We start from the raw sequence: 27,098 nt of genomic DNA, 5'->3' as shown, positions 1-27,098 counted from the left end.
ATGTTTGCATTAGAATTGGATCTCTGGAGAGGTGGGGGGGCAGAGAGGAGAGAAATCACCCCTTAATTAAAAACAAAAACAAAAAAAACAGCCCGTTTTAAAAGAAGTCCAACCCAACTATAATCCAAAATTCAGGCGAATCTTGGGAACAAATAACCCCCGTGTTAAAAGATAACTTTACATAGTTTTTTCCTCATCAAGAATTTTTTTTTGTTGTTTTTGTATACAAGTTTACAATCTTCATCTTTTAATGCGCTTCAAAAGGCCTTGAGAATTTCCTTTCCGATTTAAGAAAAAATAGTAATGTAATATTTTCTTTTTAAAATCCATTTTACACTGTATACATTAGATACAAACTGGTTTTTCCATATATCTGAATTTCCCTCCCCCCCCCCAACCCCTCCTATACATTGCAAAACTCCTCCAGTTGGGCGGCCTGGAGCAGAGAATAATAAGAGCGATCCATTTACAGGGTCTTTTGACCTATCCTTTCCCACCGTTCATGGATTATTTTTTTTTAATAATAATAATTATAAATAATAATAATAATAATTATAATAAAATCTGATTTAAACATTACATTATCGTTTCAAGAAAAATATTTAAATTCATAGAAATTTTTCTCTCTCTCTCTCTCTCTCTTTTTTTTTTCTTTTCTTTTTTTCTTTTTAACCAGAAGACATTTGGAAGAAATTCAAAAATGCGAAAGGGTCCTTTAAGGGTGGCCGTGACGACCAAAAGTCCCGCCCTCTTTCACACACACACACACACACACACCCCTTTAAAGCAGCCTTGGCCTATCCCACGCTTAGAAGATGGGACGCCCCCATTTAGATGCCTCCAATCCCAGGAGTTATTCAAAATCAGGGGCGGGCAGCTTTTTTTTAAGGCTTGTGGACTTCAACTCCCAGAATTCCTCAAGTCAGCAGGGGAGTGTGGAAGTCCACAAGGCCAGGCTGAGGACTTCTGGGAGTCGAAGTCCACCAGCCTTCAAGTCGCTAAGTTTGGACACGCCCCCCGATTCAAACAATTTCATGGCTTTAAGCTTTTTTTTAAAAAAACAAACAAAATCAAATCCTGACGCCACATTTTAAATAAATCAGGTTTATGCTTTTTTTCCCCCACACTGTGGTTTTGTTTTGTTTTTAAATTTCCATATTAATGTAATGAAGTAGCTTTTTGGGGGGGGGGAATCTCCTTACGGAGATTTTGGGGGGGTGGAGTGAAGAATACGCACATCATCATTTCGGAAATTTGGGTGCATCCGAATGTGGGATGCTAGAAGCGGGGGGGAAAAAAAATCCGCATTGATCAAACCGGAAGGTTTTTAAGAAGAGACTGGACAGCCATTGGTCCAGAATGGGACAGGTTCTCCTGCTTAAGCAGGGGGCTGGACTAGATGACCTCCAAGGTCCCTTCCAACCCTATTATTGTTCTATTCTAAAAACCTCCTTAAACTTTCCTTTCAATGGTTTTTCCACCTACCCCCCTTTTTTTGGGGGGGCGGGGTGTTTCACACTCAAAGCAGCCCATTTATGTCCCTTCAGCCACACTGAACTACACCTCCCATGATTCCCAGCCCCTGCCCTCGCACAATCCCACAGCTGATGGCTCCGGGGTGGACGAGGATGACGATTTCCCCAACGCATCTGGATTGCTGTCAGATCGGAGGCGGCTTTTTTTTTTTCGTTTGTGTTTTTCCGTTATTTTTCCACTGGCCTTGGCTTATTTTGCATGAGATGTCGTTAATCGGATTGACTTTTTTAAAAAAAAAGGAAAAAAACAATTCTCGGCAGGCCTCCTCCACAACTCAGCGGGTTCACCCCTCCACCAAAAAAATTTCTTTTTCTTTTTTAAAAAAAATGTGACTCCTTTGAGTTCTTCCTCAATGGCTCCTTTGAACTGTTTCCCTGCTCCATCCCGCCCCAAACACTCCTCTCCCCCATCCGTTTCTAGGCTAAAAAGCGAGAGGTATGCCAAAAAAAATTATATAAAAAAATAACCCCACTGCTCGGTGAGATGGGAATCGGATCGCGTGCTGTACCTGGTCCTCTATAATTTAACAGCCCCCTATAAATAAATTAAAATAAAAACAATAAAAACTGGACAAACATCAGCGGGTGTCTCCAGACCATTCGTATCTACATGGATGGTGGGGGGGAGGGGAGGTAAAACCACCCCACCCCCCACCCCCCGCATTCATTCATTCATCCCAATCCACTCTGTCAAGGAGTTCTCCAGGTACAAAAAAAATAAAAAATTAAAATCCCATATATTTTTTCGACTAGTAGAATCCGTTCTTCGTCGCAGGCCCCGCGGATGCCAATGGTTTTCCAGGAAAACGCCAGAAGCTTCACGGCCACCCCAAACTGGTCACTGCAACGTTTTTGTGGGGTTTTTTGTTGTTTGCTCTTCTTCGGCAGAGATCCGTGCACCGAAAAGGAAAAAAAAAAAAAAAGAGGAAAAAAAGGAAAAAAGAACGGAGGAGGAAGAAAAAAAAAAAAAAACAGAATGATATGAAAGACGTATTGGTCTTCACCGTGGTCCAACAGTTCTGTAAAGGGAGTTTCAAGCCAGCCAAATTTAACACTGCCTTAAAAGTTGTAATACATCTGGTGCTGCCTGAAAACCCTTGCTCGGAAGGGGCCCTTCCATTTTGGTCGACTCCGATACACCCTGAAGGACGTTTCTCCTGCTTTCTTGAGAAAATTGGGAGCACGGCTCCGGCTTCTTCAGACCGGGATCTGAACTCTTTGCAGGCCAGGGGGGCCATCTTCTTCAAGCGGAAAGAGAAAAGTTTGCCTCGTCCCCGTCTCCCGCTATTAGAGGATGTTCATGATGGCGTTGTAGAGCTGGGTGAGCACCACAAAGTGAACGGGAAGGCAAGAGCCGCGATCCTGGGTCGCCGGATTACAAGTCAGCCATGACAATGCGTTGTATTGTTCCAGGACGAACCTGCAGCGAAGAGAGAGAGAGAAGAGAAAAACCGATGGAGGGATTTTCTCTGATCCAGAGGTTCACCGTGAGAGATCCGCCTTTCAAGGATCAAGTGGGCATCTTCATTTCATGATGCCATAATCCCATGCGGGGTGGAGCCTGGGCAACGGAATGGAGCCTAACAGAGTGTTTTTAATGGCAAATGCCCTTCCTGTCGCCAATGCGGAGTTTTGTTCAGCTGATATATTCTCAGTGTTCCCAGAGAGAGAGAAATATCTGCCTTTACCTAGGATCGAACTCACAGCCCTCCTGATTGTGAGGCGAGAGCTCCACCTCTAGGCCACGCACCACTCCTGTTCTATCTGAAAATACGTGGGAGTTAATTAACTAAGGTGGCTAGTTTTTTTCAATTGTTGTTTAGTTTTGAGGCTCACCCTTTTATACCGTGTTTCCCCAAAAATAAGACCCTGTCTTATATTTTTTTGAACCCTGAAATAAGCGCTTGGCCTTATTGCCATGCATTCAAAAAGCCCAATTGGGCTTATTATCAGGGGATGTCTTATTTTGGGGGAAACAGGGTATGTACCCAGATGACACACTGTTAATGGAAGATGATGTTTGAATTAAAATAAAATAAAATAATTAAGAGCCTTGGTAGTACAGGGGTTAAGGCACCCTGTTATTAAGCTGGTTATTAAAACCAGCTGCCTGCAATTACTGCAGGGTTCGAATCTCGCCAAGGCTCAAGGTTGACTCAGCCTCCCATCCTTTCTAAGGCAGGTGAAATGAGGACCCAGTTTGGTGGGGGCATAAGCCTGACTTTGTATAAAATATACAAAGGATGAAGGCTATTGCTGAGCACATTGTAAGCCGCCCTGAGTCTTCGGAGAAGGGCGGCATATAAATCAAATTAAATAAAATAAAATAAATAAATTAAAAAATTAACTAAGGTGGCTAATCAGAAACTCCAGCTCTTCCATCTTCACCTCCTTCGACGCTGTTTCTCAGGGGGGGAGAATCAAGATGGAAGGAGCATCAGAAAAAGCATGGGTGAAATACAAATGCCTTAAATGTGTTGGCCAAGGGAACTCATCAAAACAAATAAAAAAAGCAAAAGTTAGAATATTTCGGACGTTTGATGTGACACCCGGGAAAAATATGGCATCCTTCACTTAATCCTCCAGGGAAAAATTGAAGGCAAATAAGGTCCAGGCAGAAGAACATCATGGCTTCAGAATCTAAGGGACTGGTTTGGACAAAACTCAGCAGCACTTCTTCGTGCGGCTGATGATAAAAATAGGATCACCAACATGATCCGTCGATGTCCAATGACAGATATGGCACAAGAAGAAGAAGAAACGATGTTGGCTGAAGCCCACCAAACGTCAAGGCTGACACATCTGGTTCTTTGATAACAAAAAGCCTTGAAGACATCCTAGCTTTAAAAATGGGGAATCCTTGGATTAGTGGGATCCTTTCTCCCCCACCCCACCCCCCAAAAAAATTAGCCCCAAAGACTTCCCTTTATATTTCGCATACAGCTTCCAGAACAACAAAGGAGAATATTTGTAGGATTCAGGATTGAAATGAGAAGTGCTTTGATGATCTCTGAGCTTGATTGTTTTCTTGCAGACGTTTCATCACCAAACTAGGTAAGATCATCAGTGCTAGATGGTGGCACTGATGACATTATCTAGGCTTGGGAATGAAACACATCCTTCAAACTCAACAAATGAAACAAACCAAACTCAAGAGACTACCAAGGATCCTTCAAAGCAACCGAACAACATTTTGGGTAGATGGTTCCACAGCAGAAGGCCGGTCAAAGACCAATCCTTGCATTATGACCGACACAGAACCAGAAGGTCAATTACCTTAGGACATCTGAAGTGGTTTTGGAGTCCAAGGGGTGGGGAACTCTCTGGAAGTCCGGACAGGAAGGAGTTCATCTGTCTGAGCTACAGAGATGTGATGATGCAGGGGATGCCTGTCAGGAAGCAGAAGACAGAATGTAATACACAAAGTCAGGAATAAAGTAATGAGTTCACGAAGTCAGGAAGAAGGCACTGAGTTCACAAGTAAGGAAGAAGCAAGCAGTCCTGCAAACTCCAAAATGTCTGTATCGGAATACCTACCAATTCAGCGTTGGTTCCCAACAAATGCCCCTCCCCACAGCGTCTCCTTGAATCTCAGTCCCCAGGTGTGGCCTTGTGAAGAGGGCTGGGCACTCTCCTCCCAAGTTGTTGGGTCAGGCCTGCGCCGTTCCCACCTTTCTCTCCACTCTCCATGTTTGAGGATCAGGAGGGGGGCAATCCTTGCTCATCGCCGGAGCTCTGTCTCTCATGTTCACTGCTTAGCCTCTCTTAAGTCATCCCTGCCTACAAGCTGTCCCAATCCTGAAAGGCCCTGGCCTGCCTCGGCCTGCTCCTCCCCACATTCCTCTGAAGCCAACAAAGTCGCCCCCTCAATCGATCTCCGTCAGTTCCAGTTCAGGCTCGTCTTCCTCCGCAGATTCAGGCTCCGATAGGGGGCATGACAAGTGATTAAGCAACTCTCATCCTTCTGTGACCCTCCAAACTAGGGCAGCCTGGTTCCCCCCCTCCCCCGCCCTTCTGAGTAATAGCGAAACCAACCTTGAGAAAGAGGGGACACTGGTTCTGAGCTTGAGGACAGGGAGGACCAGAACCACTGAGGGAGGTTCTCGGCTTTGGCAGTGGAAACGAAGTAACCCAGGGCGAGGGGCTGCTGCTTCAGTTCTTCGGGGGCTTCCCGGAAAGGAGACGCTCCCCTTGGCTCTGAAAAAAAATCAAGGTGAGAAGGGCAATACGGGTCAGTGCCTGGAGCATGCTGTTCTGACCTAGGCTTCCTTAGAAAGCATGAAGCCAAGTCTTAATTCCGGCCAAACCTCTTTTATTTACACGACTGTGAATTACTGTCATTCACAGTCAACAAGGCTTTGGCAAACAGTCTTTCAGAGGGAATGCTTATCAACACCCACCGTATCTCACTTGGAACGCTGCCAGGGAACCAATTTCCAAATGCAGGGCAAGGCCAAACTTGGCACAGATTCTATTAGAGTCGCCAACAGAACTTTCCAATCTTGAATCGACCAAATGAACTAACTGCTTCCTGCAAAAGTCCGTGTCCCGTTTGCTCCTCTTTTATGTCCTATGGGAGGGGCCAATCATCTCCAAGGTGTGGCCTTACTCCTGAGTTGACCCTGCTTTCTTAATTGTTCTTGTCTTCTGGCAGCTCTGCGCATGTACACACTGGGAACGGGCTCCAGCTGTTCCTCTGCCTCGCTGCTGTCTATCTCCCTCTCTGTCTCTGACACAGAGCCCCTCGCCCGAGCTTTCCCCAGCCCCCAGGGCTGGCCCAAGTTCCTCCCCAACCTACTCACTTTCTGACTCTGCTGCCAGCTCCGCTGGCCGCTGGTGAGCCACAACACATACAGGTATCAATGGTGTCCCTCGTGACCAGATTCTTGTCCAACTTGAGACACCTCATCTGTAGACTGGTAGCAACTTCTCTTTGCTGTTGGGTTTAATAACCTAGGGCGGGCAATTGTTCCCAACATCTAGCAATAGCAATAGCCTTTAGACTTATATACCGCTTCACACTATTTTACAGCCTTCTCTAAGCGGTTGACTGAATCCATGGAGTTATATAGCTACATATTTTTTTATGGCTAAACAAGGGAATCGCATGAAGAATGAAGAAATGCCCCACGTAAACAAGAAAAACTACCCTGTTTCCCCCAAAATAAGACATCCCCTGATAATAGGCCCAATCAGGCTTTTGAGCGCATGGCAATAAGGCCAAGTGCTTATTTCAGGGTTCAAAACAAAGTATAAGACAGGGTCTTATTTTTGGGGAAACAAGGTAGGTAGGTAGGTAGGTAGGTAGGTAGGTAGGTAGGTAGGGTAGGTAGGGTAGGTAGATAGATAGAATAGATAGATAGATAGATAGATAGATAGATGATAGATAGATACTCTGTTTTCCCCAAAATAAGACATCCCCTGATAATAGGCCCAATCAGGCTTTTGAGCGCATGGCAATAAGGCCAAGTGCTTATTTCAGGGTTCAAAACAAATATAAGACAGGGTCTTATTTTTGGGGAAACAAGGTAGGTAGGTAGGTAGGTAGGTAGGTAGGTAGGTAGGTAGGTAGGTAGATAGCTAGGTAGATAGATAGATAGATAGATAGATAGATAGATAGATAGATAGATAGATAGATAGATACTCTGTTTTCCCCAAAATAAGACATCCCCTGATAATAGGCCCAATCAGGCTTTTGAGCGCATGGCAATAAGGCCAAGTAGTGCTTATTCCAGGGTTCAAAAAAAATATAAGACAGGGTCTTATTTTTGGGGAAACACGGTAGTACTATGAAAACAAAGCAAAACAAAAAGTCCTCCATCTCAGATCTCCCCAGTTAAAGCTCTCTCTTTTAAAAGTCCATATAAGAAAGGTTCCCACTGTTTAAAAACCAAGCCAATAGAAGAGAATATTTGTAGCTCAGGGTTGAAATGAGAGGTCCCTGGTGCTGCCTGAGCTTGCTTGTTGGTTTGCAGACATTTCATTACCCAACTAGGCAACAGCATCAATGCCAGGAGGAGGGGGAGGAGGAGACTGGGGTCCTTGGTGCTCTCTGAGCTTGAAGATTTTCTTGCAGACGTTTCATGACTCAACTAAGCAACAGCATCAGTGCCAAAGGGGTAGGGGTAGGAAGAGGAGGAGGAGGAGTGGGACTGGGAAGAGGAAGAGGAGGAGGAAGAGGAAGAGGAAGAGAAAGAGATTGGGGTCCTTGGTGCTTTCTGAGTTGGTGGTTTTCTTGCAGAGGTTTCATCAAACTAGGGAACAGCATCAGTTCCTGCTCTGAGCATCTATGATGTTATCTAGTCGGGTAATGAAAACGTTTGCAAGAAAACCACCAAGCTTCGGAGAGCGTCAAGAGCCACGCCTTGGACCACTCTTGCAGAGAGCTCTGCTCGATCCGATTTCCTTTCTTCCCGTGATCGGCAGCAACTCCTTTTGAGAGCCCGGAGAGCATCAAAGGCAGCCTTGCCTGAATAAAACACACAAACAGCGGGGCCAGAGGGGGCGACCTGTTGCTTGCCAATGGGAGCAATCAATTATAAAACCCACGAAGTCGGATGAAGGGAGGCCGTGCCTTGACCCCGGGGGGAAAAAAAGATCACACACTGCTACTTTGCTCCGAACAAAAATTACACCTCAATTACCAGTCTGGTGTTAATAGTTAAACTGGAGGCTCTGAAGGCATTTGAGAGAGAGAGAGAGAGAGAGAGGAGAGAGAGAGAGAGAGAAGGAGAGAGAGAGAGAGAGAGGGAGGGAGGGAGGGGAGGGAGGGAGGGAGGGAGAAAGGGAGACAGAGACAGAGACAGACAGACAGACACACACACACACACACACACACACACACACAGAGGAGGGGGAGGGAGGGAGACGGGGAGAGAGAAAGGGAGACAGAGACAGACAGACACACACACCACACACACACACAGAGAGAGAGAGAGAGAGAGATGGAGAGAGAAAGGGAGACAGACAGAGACACACACACACACAGAGAGAGAGAGAGATGGAGAGAGAGAAACAGAGAGAGAGAAAGGGAGACAGAGACAGACACAGAGAGAGAGAGAGAGAGATGGAGAGAGAAAGGGAGACAGAGACAGACACACACACACACAGAGAGAGAGAGAGAGAGAGAGAGAGATGGAGAGAGAAAGGGAGACAGAGACAGACACACACACACATAGAAAGAGAGAGAGAGAGGAGAGAGAGAGAGAGAGAGAGAGAGAGAGAGAGGCCACGTCCATTGACCGACTCCCTGATGACTCGTCTCGTTACAACAGAAACGTTGGAGTTTGTGCAGAATCGCCGTGTAAAATGTCAACAAGGCATTTGTCAAGAATGGACAGGACTAAAAATGGAAAATAACCAGGAGTCTCTTTGCAGGCAGTCCTCGACTTACGACAGGGTTCATTTTAGTGACCGTTCAAAGTTACAACGGTTCTGGGGGGAAAAAAGGAAATTAGAGGACCGTTGGCCTGACTGTCATCTTATTGTGGCAGATTACAAGATGCTCATTTTGGAGTGGTACAGAAATCTCTCTCTGTATGTGTGTGTTTACTGTTGTGAGGCACACGAATGGGTGAATTATCAAAGTCTTTATCAGAATTTTCCAATTAGCTTCACAGTATATATTCTTAAAGAAGAGTCTTGATCATGCTTGCTGATATCATCTGCTCCCTCCCCCATAAAATATGGGGGGGGGGAACCCATCAGTTTTTCAGGAGCTGGAACTAGTGGATATCTCTGAACATAAATCTGCCAGAGTCGTCATCATCATCTTTTAATGACCCTCATAATCCCTTGCGGGGTGGAGTCTGGGCAACGGAATGGAGCCTAGCAGAGTGTTTTAATGGCCGGATGCCCTTTCCTGTCGCCAGTACGGAGTTTTGTTCAGCAGATATGTTCTCATTCTGCCTAGAGAGAGAAATATCTGCCTCTACCTAGGATCGAACTCACAAGCCCTCCCGATTGTGAGGCGAGAGCTCCACCTCTAGGCCACCGTACCACTCCATAAAGGGGCACAGGGAAATTCTGAGTACTTACCCGGCTGTGCTGAAAGGATGGTCCTACCCCAATTCCGGGAGAACCAGGGGAGGGGGACAGGGGAAGAGTTTGGAGAGGAGTGAAGGTTCCCAGTCATCAGGATGCCAATGTCATTGTCCATGTCATCCGGGAATGGGAGATCAAACATGTCATCTCGAAGAGGAAAGAAGAGCAAAAGGAGACGTCAGTATTATTAGCTTCTATGTGATTCTTTCTCTCTTTCTTTCTTTCTCTCTCCCCCTCTGTCTTTCCCTCCTATCTATCTCATCTCTGTTTCTCTCTCTCCCTATCTGTCCATCTTTCTTATCTCTCTCATCTCTCTGTTCTTTCTTTTTCTCCCTGTCTCTCTCCCCTCTGTCCATCTCTGTCTCTCATCTGTTTTTCCCTCTCTCCTATTTCTCTCCTCTCTTTCTCACTATCTGTCCATCTCTCCTATCTCTTTCTTCGCCATCTCTCCATCTCATCTGTCTCTCCTATCTATCTCTCCTATCTGTCTGCCTCATCTCTTTCTCTCTAGTCTATCTGTCCATCCCACCTGTCTCTCTCTCTCTCATTTCTCCCTCATCTCTCTCTCCCTCTCTCTTCCTCTCCCCCTCTCTCGTTTATCTCTCTCCCTCCCTCCCTCTCTCTCTCTCATTTATCTCTAATCTCCCTCTCCCTCTCTCTCCCTCCCTCCCTTCTCCCCCCTCTCTCCTATTTGTCCTTCTCTTTGTCTCTCTGTTCTGTGTGGGTGGGTGTCTGTGTGTCTTCAGGTTAACTTCGATTCCTGGCAATTACCTACACAAGTCCCTGCAATTTTCTCGGCAACACGTTCAGAGATGGGGTTTTTCCCCCTTGCCTCCTTCCTAGGGCTGAAAGAGAGTGACCGCCCCAAGGTCGCGAGCTGGTTTCACGCGGATTACAACTGCATACTTTTAACCCGGTGCCTTTAACTACTTCATAATATCCAGACCTGTTGTTATTTTATTCAGGGAAAAATTCTGAAAACCAGCGTTTAAATTGACTTTAGTTTCTACCTTCTGCTAAATGGTAAGTGCTGGCTGGGGATGAAACTCGCCTCAAAAAGCCTCCCTATTAATTGAATTAGAAGGAAATCGGCAGGTCAGCATCTAAGATGGCATTTGCCAATAACTAATTTACTCCCAGGTGAGTGTTACCAAGTGTTACAAAGCTGTGTGATCTATACCAAACTTCCTCTTGTGTCCAAATACCCTATTTATGGCCTACCTTTGAACGGAATCCAATAAGTCAGCTTATGCATTCCAACAATTATGGCAGATAATGGAAATCATCTAACTCAGGGGTCAGCAATCTGCGGCTCTGGAGCCGCATGTGGCTCTTTCATCCCTCTGCTGTGGCTCCCTGTCACCGTTCGGCTCCACAATTGATAGGGCTTTCAGTTAGGACAGGTAGAGGAAAAAGGACGCCATGCTAGGAAGAGATTCTATGGTGAGGGAACCGGACTTCCGGCCAGCTCCAGAATTGAACAGGAGGCTTCCGGTTAGGAGCTTTGTGGCTCTTTTAAGTGTGTACGGTTGCCGACCCCTGATCTAACTGAATGAACAGTTTTATGTGGAGAGGCTCCCTATGTCAAGTTTCGAGGTCGTCTCGAATAAAATGCATTTCAAACAAAATCTTTGACGAAAAAACTCCTGTTTATTGAGCACGACATCCTAACCTGACTCCAAACGAAGCCAACACTGACTTCCAGCCCCCAAACCCTCCCTTTCCGTTCCCCACTCCCCTGCACTCATTGGCCATCTTCCAAGTCATTCTACCCCTAATCTACTCCAGCTCAAAGGAATTTCCCCCCTCCCATCTCATCTCCTCGGAAACATTATCTCCAGGGAAAATAAGTAGGTGAAAAGTCAGCCGTCCCTTTCCAGACGCCTTCGCTTCTCCTTCTTATGTCAGCACTAGAGTAAATGCAGGTTGAAGTGCTGACACCCTACTTTTTAAGCTGAAAGGCCACTGAGTAACAGCGAGAAACCCTGTAAGAATTAATTGCTTGGAGCAAAATATCTCCTCAGCTCCTTATCTAACGATTTAATCCCCTCCTCAAGCAGGAGACCCGATATCATGCCAGACAAAATGGCTGTCCAGTCTCTTCTTAAAAGCCTCCAGTGATGGAGCATCCCACAACTTCCGGTGGCAAGCCGTTCCACTGATTAACAGAACAACAGAACTGGAAGGTACCTTGGAGGTCTTCTGGTCCAGCCCTCTGCTCGAGCAGGAGACCCTATGCCATTCCAGACAAATAGCTGCCCAGTCTCTCCTTAAAAACCTCCAGTGATGGAGCATTTTTACTATTTTTTTCATGGTTATTTCTAAGGTTCTTGTTTTCATTCTTATCCCCTTCCAAAAGCAACAGCAGCCTGGAGATTTAGCCAAGTTTTTTTTTTTTTTTTTTATAAGCTGCCACCTTATATGCTCCACCTTTAGAAATTTTAACAACCGCCACACTTAGTATCACCTCCGAGGTAGAAGCAAGAAAACTAATAGCTTGGAAGCTTTTCTCTCTCTCCCTCTCTCTCTCTTTAATAATTAAACACAGAAAAAATGAGTTGAGAAAATTAAATCTAACACCCTTTTGGAAAGCACAAGCCGTTGGACATTACTCCAATTAACACGCAAAGCCCTAAGGGCCCAAGTTAATGCAGGTTAAATATTTGTCAGCCCAGAGTTCAGGAGGGGATTTGGGGGCCAAGCAGGGACTAAGAGGCGGTGCATTTGGCAAGGCCCACTGAATTCCATCAAAAGATCAAAGGGAAAGGGAGGGAGGGAGGGAAGGAGGGAAAAAGGGGGGAAGGAAGGAAGGAAAGAAGGGAGTGAGGGAGGAAGGAAAAGAAAGGGAAGGGAAGGGAAGGGAAGGGAAGGGAAGGGAAGGGAAGGGAAGGGAAGGGAAGGGAAGGGAAGGGAAGGGAAGGGAAGGGAAGGGAAGGGAAAGAAAGGAAAGGAAAGGAAAGGAAAGGAAAGGAAAGGAAAGGAAAGGAAAGGGGAAGGGGAAGGGGAAGGGGAAGGGGAAGGGGAAGGGGAAGGGGAAGGGGAAGGGACAGGACAGGAAAGGAAAGGACAGGAAAGGGGAAACAAAGAAGGAAAACTGGTTGCAAGTTGTTCTGGGGAGGTCTGTCATGACTTTGAATGGTTGTTAAGCCAGTATTGTAAGTCAGGAGCCACCTGTACAATCCCGGAAAGAGAAAACTGCCCAAAAAACATTCTGAAAACAGCCCAAATAGCCTGAAAACAGCCCAAAAACCAGCCTGAAAACGGCCCAAAAACAGCCTGAAAATGCCCCAAAAACAGCCTGAAAACGGCCCAAAAACAGCCTGAAAATGGCCAAAAAACAGACTTCTGTGTTGGATCTCTCTTTAATGACCCATTACTTCTTGTCCTGCCTCTGGCGCTTTGGAGAATAAGTCAGTGGCCTCTTCTCGGGGACGGTCCCTCAAGTACTGTGAAGATGGCCATCCTATCGTTGAAGGTGGGGTACGGTGGGACTCACCCGGGACTGATCGCTGAAATTTTCTGATTTGTACACCTTAGGGGAATCCCCCCCACCCATTTCCTCTCCAGCAGCAACTGACTTACCATTATTAGGGCTGAATCCATCTTCATTGGGATAATTTGCAGGAGCCACCTGGATGGTTGCCGAGGTTGGGAAAACCAGGATGTGAGTGCAGGAGGCATCCTGGGGAGTGTTCAGTTGTGAAGACTGCAGATTAAGGGCAGTGCTCCGGCCGAAGACGGAACCCATGGTGACGGCATCTTCCGAGAGAAAGGAAAGGAAGAAGAGGAGTCAGACTGCAGGAAAGATGGCTTAAAACACACCGCTAAGAGAAGACCTCAGGAAAACGGTGCTTGTAAGGACTTAGCCTATAGAAGTCTCTTTCCGCAATCCAACAAGAGAGACAGAGACTTCAGAGGATAGTTAGAACTGCACAAAAAACAATGGCTACCAACCTGCCTTCCATGGAGGACCTGTATACTGCACGAGTCAAAAAGAGGGCTGTGAAAATATCTACAGACCCCTCGCATCCTGGACATAAACTGTTTCAACTCCTACCCTCAAAACGACGCTATAGAGCACTGCACCCCAGAACAACTAGACACAAGGACAGTTTTTTCCCCGAACGCCATCACTCTGCTAAACAAATAATTCCCTCAACACTGTCAAACTATTTACTAAGTCTGTACTACTATTAATCTTCTCATCGTTCCCATCACCCATCTCCTTCCACTTATGACTGTATGACTGTAACCTTGTTGCTGGTATCTTTACAATTTATATTGACTGTTTCCTAATATGATTTGATTGCTTATTTGGACCCTATGACTATCATTAAGTGTTGTATCTTTTTATTCTTGATGAATGTATTTTATTCTCCTTATATACACTGAGAGCATAGGCACCAAAGACAAATTCCTTGTGTGTCCAATCACACTTGGCCAATAAAAGAATTCTATTCTATTCTATTCTATTCTATTCTATTCTATTCTATTCTATTCTATTCTATTCTATTCTATTCTATTCTATTCTATTCTACTCTACTCTACTCTACTCTACTCTACTCTACTCTATTCTATATAAATTAATAATGCTCTCCCTCCCATTCTATTTTTTCCCCCAGAGGTTGAGCATTTGGTACAGTCCTTGGACAAAGGCCTAGTTAGATTTTACGGCCCCTTTCCAAGCCAAATGAGATGCGGAGACAGCAAAGGGAAGATGTTGGTCCAATCAGAATAGAGCTGGAAGGGTTCTTGGAGGTCTTTTAGTCCAATCCCCTCATGTTCAAGCATGAGACCCTATGCCATTTCAGCAAGTGTTCTTCAAAATATCATTTAATTTTTTATTTTTTTTTTAAATCCGTTTAAGACCCAAATAAAATTCTAGGGCAATGATCCATTGCTTCCCACAGTACCTGGCCAAACATAATATGAAGGTACAATAGACTCCAATTATGCATGAGGATGAAGAAAAACAGAATGAGAGATCTGGAAGGGGCCCTGCTCAAGCAGGAGACCCTATATTATTCCAGACAAGTGTCTGTCCAGTCTCTTCTTGAAAACCTCCAGTGATGAAGCACCTACAACTTCTGGAGGCCAGCTGTTCCACTGGTTAATTGTCCTCACTGTTAGGCAGTTTCTCCTTAGTTCTAGATTGCTTCTCTCCTTGATTAGTTACCATCCGTTATTTCTTGTCTTGTCTTGTCTTCTGGTGCTTTAGGCAATAAATGGACCCTTCCTCTTCTTTGTGGCAGCCCCTCAAATACTGGAACACTGCTATCCTGTCTGTCTGTCCCACTGAACCCACTGTCAGAGGTAAAGGTAAAGGTTCCCCTTCACACATACGTGCTAGTCGTTCCCGACTCTAGGGGGCAGTGCTCATCTCCATTTCAAAGCTGAAGAGCCAGCGCTGTCCGAAGACGTCTCTGTGGTCATGTGGCCGGCATGACTCAGTGACAAAGGCGCACAGAACGCTGTTCCCTTCCCACCAAAGGTGGTCCCTATTTTTTCTACTTGCATTTTTTATGTGCTTTCGAACTGCTAGGTTGGCAGAAGCTGAGACAAGTCACGGGAGCTCACCCCGTTACGCGGCACTAGGGATTCGAACTGCTAACCTTTCAATCGACAAGCTCAGTGTCTTAGCCACTGAGCCACCGCGTCCCAGTTATTGTCAGAGAGATGTGCGTAATTACCTGGCATCACCACGAATGACCCCTGTGGCTCCATGGCAACCAAGCAGGCGCTGAGGATGGAGGGAGAATCCGCAGAGGAGATGCCACACATCCGACAGACCTCCTTCAGCTGCTTACTGATTGTCTGCAGGGAGCACTCTCCCAGCAGAATGCTCCAGTCTGAAAAACAAAGGGGGGGGGGGGAGGAGAGAAATGCGGCTGTCACCTAAAGAAGTTTCTCCCGACCAGAAGTCAAAGCAGAATAAAGATTTTAGCCCATCGCTTCCTGGGGGAAGAAACATCCTGGAGGACCATGTCTGACTGAGTGCCATGTTATCATTTAACTCCTGTGCAGTTTTATAATCGCATCTTGTTTTCGGCCAACTCTGAAGCTGGCCTGACTTGAGGCCATCTTGGAGGATTCAGTGTTGCCACAATGGTGTTGAGGGATAAGAGGGGGGAGGGGAATAGAGATTTTATCTATCTATCTATCTATCTATCTATCTATCTATCTATCTATCTATCTATCTATCTATCATCTCTCCATCCATCCATCCATCCATCCATCCATGTCTCCATCTCTCCATCCATCTATCCCTCCATCCATCTCTCCATCCATCCATCCATCCATCTATCTCTCCATCCATCCATCCATCCATCCATCTCTCCATCTATCCGTCCATCCATCCATCCGTCCATCCATCCATCCATCCATCCATCCATCCATCCATCCATCCCTCCATCCCTCCATCCATCCATCCATCCATCTCTCCGTCCATCCATCCATCCATCTCTCCATCTCTCCATCCATCCATCCATCCATCCATCAAATTTGTATTGCTGCCTATTCGTCCTTGATGACTCAAGGTGTCTTACAGAATATAAAAACCCTCATTTAAAAACAGTGAAACTAATTTAAAAAAAAATCAAATAATAAATCACCCCCCCCCCACCTCCCACCCCAGCGACAGCCAATCACACGAGCCATTGAATGGGCTCCATCCCGCTCCGGGTTCCCCAGGCCCGCTGGCATAACCAGATCTTCAGCGCCTTCCGGAAGAGAATTAGAGTGGGGGCTGTTCTAATCTCGCGGGGGGGGGGGATGATGTTCCAGAGAGAGGGAGCCACCACGGAGAAGGCCCTTCTTCTGGGTGCCACCAGGTGTATCTCCCTTGGGGATGGGACCCGCAGCATTCCCTGCCTCCCCGCTCTGATGGATTGGATAGATGTGACCGGCAAGAGACGGTCCCTCAGATAACCTGGTCCCAGACCAGCTGATGTTTTGTAGCCAAAACAAAATAGTTTCCCCTGAGAACCAAGGACATTCCCACAGGTGTTAGCCTGCGGGTTGAAAAGAGGAAGAGTGACGTTTCCAAGCAACCAGACAGCACCTTGATTGCATTCTGTTGTCATAAGATCCTCAAAAATACATTTGGCGGGGTGGTGGTGGTGGTGAGGAGAGAGTGCTGTAAAACACTGTGAAGCGGCATATAAGTCTAAGTGCTATAGCTAAAGGCCATGTAGACTAGGTACCTTTCAGTTCCCCGTGGCCAAGCCGTCCAAGGCGCCCAATCACGACTCTCCAGGGAAGGGACGTCATCTGGATGATCCCGATGCACCATTCCCATAGCTTCTGCAAGCCAATTTTACGGGCTGACACCTTGCATCTCCGTGATCTGGAGGGAAAAGAGAGTAGTAAGAGCCGTGAGCATGCTGCTGTGACCGAGGCCCAAGTAGTGATGGCCAAACACAATTCAGTCCTCAACAAACTTAGTTTATTAAAACAGCTGAGAATTAATTCATTCTCAGCTTAGTCCAAAACAAAATTCTTCATAACCTGTCCGTCGGCCTTATCACCAACCTTTGATGTTTTTGACAACCTGCCAAAGGCTTTTCTTGGCAAAAAAAACCCCACAAAGTTCAAGAGACGCTGACAAGAAGCACTGGAATCAACGTTGCTTTTCTACAAAGAACCCAACGGCTTGTTGCTGCTCTTATAAGCCTTATGGGAGGGGCCAATCATCTTCTGGCCTTACTGCTGAGTTGTCCCTTTTTGCTTCAGCTGCTCTTGCCTTCTGGCAGCTCTTCGCATGCGTGCATTAGGAACAGGCTCCTCCTGTTCCTCTGCCTCTCTGCTGTCCACCTCTGGAGGCTCCAGAGTCTGTGCATCGCTCCCAGATGGCCCTGGCCCCATCTCTGCCTCTGACGCAGAGCCCTAGTCCAGGCCTTCCCCTGACTCCAGAACTGGCCCATGTTCCTCCCCAGCCTCCTCACTGTCTGACTCCACTGCCAGCTCTGCAGGCTGCTGGCGGACCACAACACATGCATTGTTTTGTTTTGTTTTTCATTTTACGACCTGTAATTCCTTTATTCGGGGTAGCGTCAAGGCAACTGACCCTTCCTGACACCTACAGGGAGTTTGCAACAGATATTTTCTGCTTGTGCCCTGATAGAGAAACATCTGTTTGGAGATGAGAGTTTATTGGCCGGATGCCCTTCCTGATGCCTACACAGAGTTCATAGCAAATATTTTCTGCTTGTGCCCTGATAGAGAAACATTTGTTTGGAGATGAGTGTTTACTCGCCGGATGCCCTTCCTGATGCCTATGCAGAGTTCATAGCTAATGTTTTATCTTGGCACCCTGATAGAGAAACATCTGTTTGGAGATGAGAGTTTACCGGCCATCTGCCCTTCCTGATGCCTATGCGCAGTTCGCAGGAGATTATTTTCTCTTGGCGCCCTGGTAGAGAAACATCTATCTCCGCTTAGGGTTGAACTCTCAATCTTCTGAGTGGGAGACGAGCGTCTTCACCTCTAAGCCACCACGAGGCTGGGCTATAAAAGCGTGCACTCAATGCATTTAAGCAATGTATTTAAAACCAGCACGATTGTCTGCTCTAAAGTTTGCAGCTGTTTTGTTTGGTTTTGTTTTTTTAAGCCTACCTGTTTGGCAAATCAATGTTGACAATGCAGGTTTCCAACAAGTCCCCGTGCAGGTCGGTGCAGGAGGCCAGAAGCCAACGCTGGTCGTGAGAGAGACAATACCCCACAAAGAGCACGTTATACTTCTGACTTGCTTCGCCAAAGGTCTCCCCGAGCTCCGTCTGCTTGTCTTTGATAGGTGCCAGGATAAATGGAGGGGAGTACAGCTGAATGGGACTCGGCCGCTACAAAAAAACAAACAAACGTTATATTGTTAAATTAGTAACAGGGTTTCCCAAACACCTGGGAAAGGTGTCTTGAGCGTCTTATGAAACACTAACAGGGTTGGGACTGTCCTAGATTTGCCAAAGGATGCCGCTCTTCGGAGCAGCGGTGCTACTTTGGTTTGAGGGGGAAAGGAGTGAGCCCAGAGAGGCTTTGCTGGGCTCCGGTTCTCACCTCTGAGTTCTTGAGCGTCATCTCAATGCTGGCAGCTGGTCCGAAACCGGTCAGGGACTTGATGTGAATCTGGGTGGGTAGCGGTCGCCTGCACTGGCAGTAGACGGAAAATGCCAGGGATTTCAAGTGCTGGATATAAAAGATCTGCTCGTCCTTCATGGTCTGCAGCATATATTGGCAAGGCACAATCTAAAGGAAAGAGCAAAGCCGGGATTAGTCAATAGCCATACCAATAGCGCTTAGACTTATATTGATAGGGGACATAGGCTGACTCTGTAAACTGCTTAGAAAGAGCTGTGAAAAGCCCCGAGAAACGCACCGTATTTTTCGGAGTATAAGACGCACCTACCTTTTTTGGGGAGGAAAAGGAGAAAAAGAAATCTGCCTCTGCCTCCCAGCAATTTTGCCTCCTTGCAGCAAACAGCAAGCAGCCTGCTTTACTTTCATTTTCGTTTTCAGCATAGCTTGATTAGCACAAGGAAAAAAAAAAAAATCTGGTCCAGCAATTTACCTCCTTGCAGCAAGCAGCAGAGCCCTGCGCAAAACAGCTGAGAGCAAAACAGCTGAGAGTCGGGAGGCCGATCTGACCCACTCGTGCTAATTAGGCTGTACTGAAGCTGAAACGGGCTGTTTCTTCTTGCTGTTTGCTTGCAAGGAGGTTAGCTGCTGGAAGGCAGAGGCCAAAGGGTGGGGGCCAGTGGGTGGGCAGGGCTACATTTGGTGTATAAGACGCACCTAAATTTTCACCCCCTTTTAGGGGGGCAAAAGGTGCATCTTATACTCCGAAAAATACGGTAAGTCTTAAGCGCTATTCTTCCACCCAACTCCAAAAGACTCCTGCCTCTTTCCAGGAAAACCCACCTGAAGAATGAAAGAGCTCCTCATGTTTTCAGGGAGGTTGTCCAACATTTCTGTGTAACAGCGCATCAAGCTCAACAGCCAGAAACTGGCAGAAGAAGATTCCTCTTCCGTGGTGTAGGTGAAGGGATCCACCATGTAGATGACCACAGCCGGTGGGTAGGCATGGCTGTCCGCAGACTCAGGTTCCGTGGGGATTCCTATCCTCTCCCTCTCTGCAGAGCTACGAAAACAAAGACAACCACTGTGATTTATGTCAAGCGCAAGAAAATCAGGAAATCCAGACAGTTCAAATGAATATAACGGTTTATTACAGTTGTGGCCCGCCAGTGGCCAGCGGATCTGGGAGCAGATTTGGGCAGTGAGGAGGTTGGGGAGGAACATGGGCCAGTCCTGGAGTCTGGGGGAGGCTCTGATGAGGGCTCTGCGTCGGAGGCAGAGAGGGGGCCAGGGCCGTCTGACAGTTATCAGCTGCCTTCGGAGTCAGACATCAGTGAGGCAGGCGAACAGCTGGAGCTTGTTCCCAGTGTGCGCATGTGCAGAGTTGCCAGACGAAGGGAACAGCTAAAGAACAAGGGTCGACTTGGGAGTAAAGCCACAGGTGGACAATGAATGGTTTTCACAGAACGAGATATGGGAAATACACACGTCCAGGGCATGTTATGGAGGTGCTGACAAGTTGAGAATGCAAATCACTCCCCTGTTGCTCTCTCCGTAACCCGAATGTCTACTTTTTTGAGTCTTCATCGTATTTATCATGCAAATCCAGGGGGGAAAAAATGTATCTCCTTTAAGCAACTGTTGAGCAACCTGTGCCGGATCCAAAGCTTCATTGTTCATTATGGATCCAAATACTTACATATTTCAAATAGAAGGGTTGACAACCGCAATAGGAAGAGGCAGCCATGGGGAGAACTGAGCTTCAGTTTCAAAAAAGTATAATTAAAAACGCATCATCTGAGTATTAAGGATTATTTTGGCATATCCCTAAACCTGGATTGAAAAGAGGGCACAGGCTACTACCCAGCACAAAGATTAAGCACCCTTGCTGAAATGAATGAGCTTGTCTCTCTGTATTATAGAATTATCCGGTAATTAACTTTGACCGGTGCCAGTAACCAATTTTTGCTATTACAATTACAAGACCAGCAGGGGGCAGTATGTGGCTGAATATTATTATTTTTTCCTTATTGAGACTCATCACCTATCTCCAGTTTTATTTCTCTGGGGTTTAAACTCTCTACCCAAAACTAACTTCATGTACCATTATATTTTAGATGACTTGACAGGTAGTCCTTAGCTTAAAAGGTAAAGGTTCCCCTTGCACATATGTGCTAGTCGTTCCCGACTCTAGGGGGCGGTACTCATCTCCGTTTCAAAGCGGAAGAGCCAGCGCTGTCCGAAGATGTCTCAGTGGTCATGTGGCGGGCATGACTCAACACCAAAGGCGCATGGACCGCTGTTCCCTTCCCACCATAGATGGTCCCTATTTTTCTACTTGCATTTCTTTTGACGTGCTTTAGAACTGCTAAATTGGCAGAAGCTGGGACAAGTCACAGGAGCTCACCCCATTACGCGGCGTTAGGGATTCAAACCGCTGAACTGCCAACCTTTCGATCGACAAGCTCAGTGTCTTAGCCACTGAGCCCCCGTGTCCCACAGTCCTTAGTTTACGACTGGAATTGACCCCTCAAATTTCCATCTGTTAAGCAAGGCGGTTGCTAAGTGAGTTTTGCTGTGGCCATTAAGCGGATCGCGCAATTAAGCTAATTGCATGATCGTTAAGCAAATCTGGCTTCCGCGGTTGATTTTGCTTGCCGAAAATCGGCTGGGAAGGTTACAAATGGCGATCATGTGACCACGGGACACTGCAACCGTCGTACGTCCATGCCAGTTGCCAAGAGCTCAAAATTTGATCACGTGACCATGGGGATGCTGCCAATGGTCGTTCAGAGTGAAAACCGGTCGCTTTTTCCCATTTTAACATCTAGTGTCATTAAACAAATGGCTGTAAATCGAGGACTCCCCAGTATACAGGTTTAGGAGCTGTCCAAACCCTGATCTCAGCAGTATTTCAGGAAAATCCCAAAGGTGCTTTTTCAAAAGGCAACTGGGCTTTTGTTTTTCACACTTAACAACTGTTGCAGCAGCCCCATAATCAGGTGATCAAAATGTTGGACTCTTGGCCACTGGTGTGTACTTATGACAGTTGCATTGTCCCGGGGGTGGGGGGGAAGGGGGCATGTGATCATGGCAAAAGATCATGGCGAAGAAGTCCCAATACTTATGAAGATGGGATAAACACTTCAACCTAAGACAGGGGTCGGCAACCTTAAACACTCAAAGAGCCACGAAGGTCCTAACCCGAAGCCCCCCGTTCAATTCTGGAGCCGACCGGAAGTCTGGTTCCCCCACCATAGAGTCTCCTCCTAGCACGGCGTCCTTTTTCCTCTACCTGTCCTAACCAAAAGCCTTATCAATTGTGGAGCCGACTGGCGACAGGGAGCCGCAGCAGAGGGATGAAAGAGCCACATGCGGCTCCAGAGCCGCAGGTTGCCGACCCTTGACCTAAGAGAAGGGCCCAAATTCAGAAAGGTAAGACTTACTTGTCCTGCCCTTCTTGGGGTTGCTGCGTTGAGATCTGCCCTGCCTCGGCATCTCCTCCTGGGACTGTGCTTCCTTGGGGTCTCTCTGAGGGAACTGCCCCGGATGTTGGGTTTTGACCTTGAGGTAGGCCTCCGCTGAACCCTGAAGAGGAGGTAGTACTTGTCTGGCTAATACTGGAGGAGGAGGAGGAAGAGGAGGAGGAAGAGGAGGAGGCCAAGAGCTGGGGCACCGAAGAGCCTGGGGCTGTACCGGTGCCCAACGGGAGACCAGTGGTCCCATTCGTTGAGGAGCTGAAAGATGTGCCAGCCGAAGGAGCCGTAGGTCCAAGACAGGCCGAGTTGGAGGAAACCGATCCTGCGTTCCCGGATATGGTTTGTTCCACGTTGGATGACGATGGAGGTGCCGGTTGGTGCTTGGGTGGCGTCAGCAGACTGCTATCAAGTTGCAAGGTAGCTAAGTAAGGTGCTGAAAGGACAGACGGGAAGCAAAGGAGGTAAAAAGACTCGCGCCAAAGCCAAAAAAACACGCCAGACAGAACAATCCATTAATTTTCAAAAGAGCAGGAGTGCGTAGACATGGAACGTTTTGGTAATTTATTTATTTTTTAAAAATTTACTCGTATCCCGCCTTTATTACTGTCAAAAATAACTCTTAAGTGGCAAACATATCCAACACACCTTCCTCCTCCTATTGTCCCCACAACAACGACCATGTAAGGTGAGTTGGGCTGAGAAGAAAATGACTTGACTCCCAGCTGCCTTTCGTGGCTAAGGTGAAACTAGAACTCATGGACTCCTGGTGATTGATCCAAAGTCACCTGGCTGGCTTTCATGGCTAAGGCGGAACTAGAACTCACAGTCTCCTGATGATTGACCCAAAGTCACTCGGCTGCTTTTCATGGCTAAGGCGGAACTAGAACTCACGGACTCCTGGTGATTGACTCAAAGTCACCCACCAGCCTTTCATGACTAAGGCAAAACTAGAACTCACGGACTCCTGGTGATTGACTCAAAGTCACTCGGCTGCTTTTCATGGCTAAGGCGGAACTAGAACTCACAGGCTCCTGGTGATTGACTCAAAGTCACCCACCTGCCTTTCATGACTAAGGCAAAACTAGAACTCATGGACTCCTGGTGATTGACTCAAAGTCACCCACCTGCCTTTCATGGCTAAGGCAGGACTAGAACTCATAGTCACCGTTTCTAGCCTGGTGCGCCTTAACCACTAGACCATACTGGCTTTCTAACTGCAAACATTTATCAAGTAATTTTGAAGAGTGGGAGGGAAAAAAAGGAAAAGGGGAAGAGTGGACTTCCCATGTCACTGCTAGTCTATTCTTTTTCTATTTTTCTCTTTTCTGCACTTTTACTTTTATTCTCTTCTGAACCTTTTTTTTTTTCTTTTTTTATTTATTAGTCTAATTTATATGCCACTTTTCTCCGGAGACTCAGGGCAGCTTTTAATGTTTCTATTTGTTGATCTTTCAACTTTGCATTAAAAAAAGGTTATAACCCCCACCCCCAAAGCCTCTTAAAATACATCTACATTTCCAACACTTATTTCGGGAAAAGGTTGATTTCCCCCCCCCGCCCCACTTTTGTAAATTCCACTTTTGCGATTTAACCCATTATTCTATATTCTTTATTCATTATTCTACATTATGTACATTATCCATCGCTCGCACAGAGAGGGCCTCCTCAGGGTGCCGTCGGCCAGACAGTGTCGGCTGGCGACCTCCAGGGGGAGAGCCTTCTCTGTGGCAGCACCCGCCCTCTGGAATGACCTGCCCCCTAAGATACGCACGATATCAGACCTCCGGACTTTTCGTCGGGCCCTGAAAACACACCTATTCCATCTAGCCGGGCTGGCTTGATCCCATCCTCTCAGTTTTAATTGAATTCGGTTTTAATTGGGTTGTTTTTAAATCTTGGGCCGAAATTATTTAATTGTTTTTTAAATTGTTTTTAAATTTTATATGCAATGTTTTATCTTGGCTGTACACCGCCCTGAGTCCCACAGGAGAAGGGCGGTATAGAAATAAAATTATAATAATAATTATTATTATTATTATTATTCGAGCTGCCCTGGTGGCTGATCTGCTTCCGGATCCAAGTCAAGACGTCGGTTATCACAACTTTGGACAACACATAAATTTAATAAGTAAATAAAACAAGCCGAAGGAATGAGCGGAACACGTGAATGAGTGATTCGTGCTGCTCGCCCATCTCACCTAGGTGGTGACGACAAACTTGCGCATAAAGTTTGAGCCTGGAATGATTGTCACAATCTTCGTTGCCCCAGGGTGGGTTGAACCAGTCGCTCACAAGCTCATCGGCCAGCTTCTGGGCCACCGTCTTTCCCACGCGCATGATCCCATCGTGCAACACTTTAGAGATGGGTTTGTGTTGACCAAGCCGACACATCTAACGGCACAAGGAGAAAAACAGCCGTATGTCAGAGGTGGCGAGTTAACTGTACAACAGAGCAATTAGCCAACTGGGCGTCCCACAGGCCGAGTATAAAAACGTAATTCCCTCTTTCCCTCTGTCTCGATTAAGGGCAATGGACAACGCATTGCTTACCTGCAGGAAGGGGGAAAAAAATGAGAAAGAAATGTCCTATTATTTCGGTGAGGCTTAGGGGCCACTACGTTAACCTGCCTTAAGATTCAGTGGGACAAGGCATGCTAAACACCCCCACTAAATTAGCCAGCATGTAATAGCAAAGCCTTTCCTCTTGATTCAAACTTTTTGCAATGGCAGAAATATTTGGGGAGGGGAGGGGAGGGGAGGACAGAGGAGGAGAAGAGAGGAGGAGAGGGAGGGAGGGAAGGAGAAGGGGAAGGGAGGAGAGGAGAGGAGAGGAGAGGAGAGGAGAGGAGAGGAGAGGAGAGGAGAGGAGAGGAGAGGAGAGGAGAGGAGAGGAAAGGGAAGGGAGGAGAGGGGAGGGGAGGGGAGGGGAGGGAAGGGAAGGGAAGGGAAGGGAAGGGAGGAAAGGAGAGAGAAGGGAGGAGAGGAGAGGGAAGGGAGGAGAGGGAAGAGAGGAGAGGAAAGGAGAGGAGAGGGAAGGGAAGGGAGGAGAGGAGAGGAGAGGGAAGGGAGTAGAGGGAAGAGAGGAGAGGAGAGGAGAGGGAAGTGAGGAAAGGAGAGAGAAGGGAGGAGAGGAGACGGAAGGGAGGAGGGAGAAGGAGGAGAGGGAAGGGAAGGGAAGGGAGGAGAGGGAAGAGAGGAGAGGGAAGGGAAGGGAAGGGAAGGGAAGGGAAGGGAGGAGAGGGAAGAGAGGAGATCGAGAGGGAAGTGAGGAAAGAAGAGAGGAGGGAGGAGAGGAGACGGAAGGGAGGAGGGAGAAGGAGAAGAAGGAGAAGAAGAAGAAGAGGAGAGGGTCACCCACCTCATATACGGCGCTTAAGTCCCTGAAGAAAGTTTTGGCTCCGTCAAGCAAGGCCTCGTTTTCTGGACACACCACGATGTAGGCGACATCGCGGTGACCCCCGTAAGGATCTAAGAGCAGCCTCTCCCAGAATGGCAGGGAGAACGGAGAGATTGTCAGGAAGTCCTTGTCATAGCCAACCAACAAGGTGGGTATCGGGAGAGGCTCAGGCGACTCTTCGGAACCTAAAGACCAAAAGTGACATTTGAGAGACACGAACGGCTGTGAAAACTGGAAGGTTGAGCATCTCCAAAGGAAGGCTACAGGTAGCACTCAACTTACGACCCTTATGACCAACATTTCTGTTGCTAAGCGAGACAGGCGTGGAGTTGTATGACCTTCCTTGCCACAGGCGTTAAGTGATTCACTGCCGTTGTTAAGTCAGCAACACGGTTGTTAAGTGAATCTGGCTTCCCCATGGACTTTGCTTGTCAGAAGGTCGCAAAAGGGGATTGATCACGTGACATTGCAACCGTCATTAAACAGGAACAGGTTGCCAAGCGTCTGAATTTCAATCACGTGACCCTGGGGATGCCGCCATGGTCGTAAGTGCAAAAAAAAAATGGCCGCGAGTCGGTTTTTTCCGGTGCCGTTGTAACTTTGAACGGTCACTAAACAGACTGCTGTAAGTCGAGGACTACCTGCATTGCAGTTCACAAACCAAACCCTGCCCAAACCCACTTTTTTTCCCCCGTTAAGCTGTGCAAAGGAAACTTGCATATATAGTTATAAGAGCCGTGATGGCATAGTCGTTAGAAGGCAGCATTGCAGGCTGACTCTGCCCATTGCCAGGAGTTTGATCCCGACCGACTCAAGGTTGACTCAGCCTTCCATCCTTCGGAGGTCAGTAAAATGAGGACCCAGATTATTTGGGAAAAGATGCTGACTCTATAAACTTTTTAGAGAAGGCTGTATATAAGCAGTCTAAACGCTATTGTTATCTTCTTTCCTTTCCTTTCCTTTCCTTCTTTCCTTTCCTTTCCTTTCCTTTCCTTTCCTTTCCTTTCCTTTCCTTTCCTTTCCTTTCCTTTCCTTTCCTTTCCTTTCCTTTCCTTTCCTTTCCTTTCCTTTCCTTTCCTTTCCTTCCCTTCCCTTCCCTTCCCTTCCCTTCCCTTCCCTTCCTCCCTTCACAGTGGTTAGAATGCAGCATTGCAGGCTGACTCTGCCCAATGCCAGGAGTTCGGTCCCGACCGGCTCAAGGTTGACTCAACCTTCCAAGGTCAGTAAAATGAGGACCCAGATTGTTGGGGGCAGTCTGCTGACTCTGTAAGCCACTTAGAGAGGGCTGGAAAAGCCCTGTGAAGCGGTGTATAAGTCTAAGTGCTATTGCTATGGCTGTAAACTCCTTTTCTTCAGCCAACTCTACCGTAAGTTCCCCGTCCTGCCATTTTATGGAATTGCTGCCAGGTGAGGGGCCCTTGAACATGCTGGATGTTCTCCCAGGTCCTGCCAGTCCTCTTCTTCTGAATGGCATCTTGCAGGAAAGGCTGAAGGGAGAGAAGCATCCGCACCACGTCTTGGGAGGAAAGCATGCTGATGTCCAGGACTGGGGAAAAACACACACACACACAGCAC

General features: G+C 47.1%; 1 protein-coding gene across 1 annotated transcript in view; it reads right to left on the bottom strand.

The window, feature by feature from the left end:
* Positions 1–1,633: 1,633 nt before the first annotated feature.
* MED13L (mediator complex subunit 13L) overlaps positions 1,634–27,098 on the bottom strand; it is a 187,646-nt gene continuing 162,181 nt past the window's right edge. Inside the window, 18 exon segments of the mRNA XM_070951333.1 lie at positions 1,634–2,955; positions 4,812–4,863; positions 4,866–4,919; positions 5,567–5,609; positions 5,611–5,711; positions 5,714–5,732; positions 9,573–9,626; positions 9,628–9,725; positions 13,161–13,337; positions 15,269–15,427; positions 16,781–16,923; positions 18,192–18,415; positions 18,630–18,818; positions 19,491–19,710; positions 22,094–22,559; positions 24,325–24,517; positions 25,485–25,708; positions 26,890–27,069. Coding sequence (XP_070807434.1) covers positions 2,823–2,955; positions 4,812–4,863; positions 4,866–4,919; positions 5,567–5,609; positions 5,611–5,711; positions 5,714–5,732; positions 9,573–9,626; positions 9,628–9,725; positions 13,161–13,337; positions 15,269–15,427; positions 16,781–16,923; positions 18,192–18,415; positions 18,630–18,818; positions 19,491–19,710; positions 22,094–22,559; positions 24,325–24,517; positions 25,485–25,708; positions 26,890–27,069 — 2,729 coding nt within the window. The 3' untranslated portion in view covers positions 1,634–2,822.

The sequence above is a fragment of the Pituophis catenifer genome, unplaced genomic scaffold, assembly GCF_029215685.1.
Source record: "Pituophis catenifer annectens isolate HBS135680 unplaced genomic scaffold, rPitCat1.0.hap2 SCAF_10, whole genome shotgun sequence".
Classification (NCBI taxonomy): Eukaryota; Metazoa; Chordata; class Lepidosauria; order Squamata; family Colubridae; genus Pituophis; species Pituophis catenifer.
The sequence above is the reverse complement of the archived record's forward strand: the minus strand, read 5'-3'. Positions and strand labels throughout refer to the sequence as shown.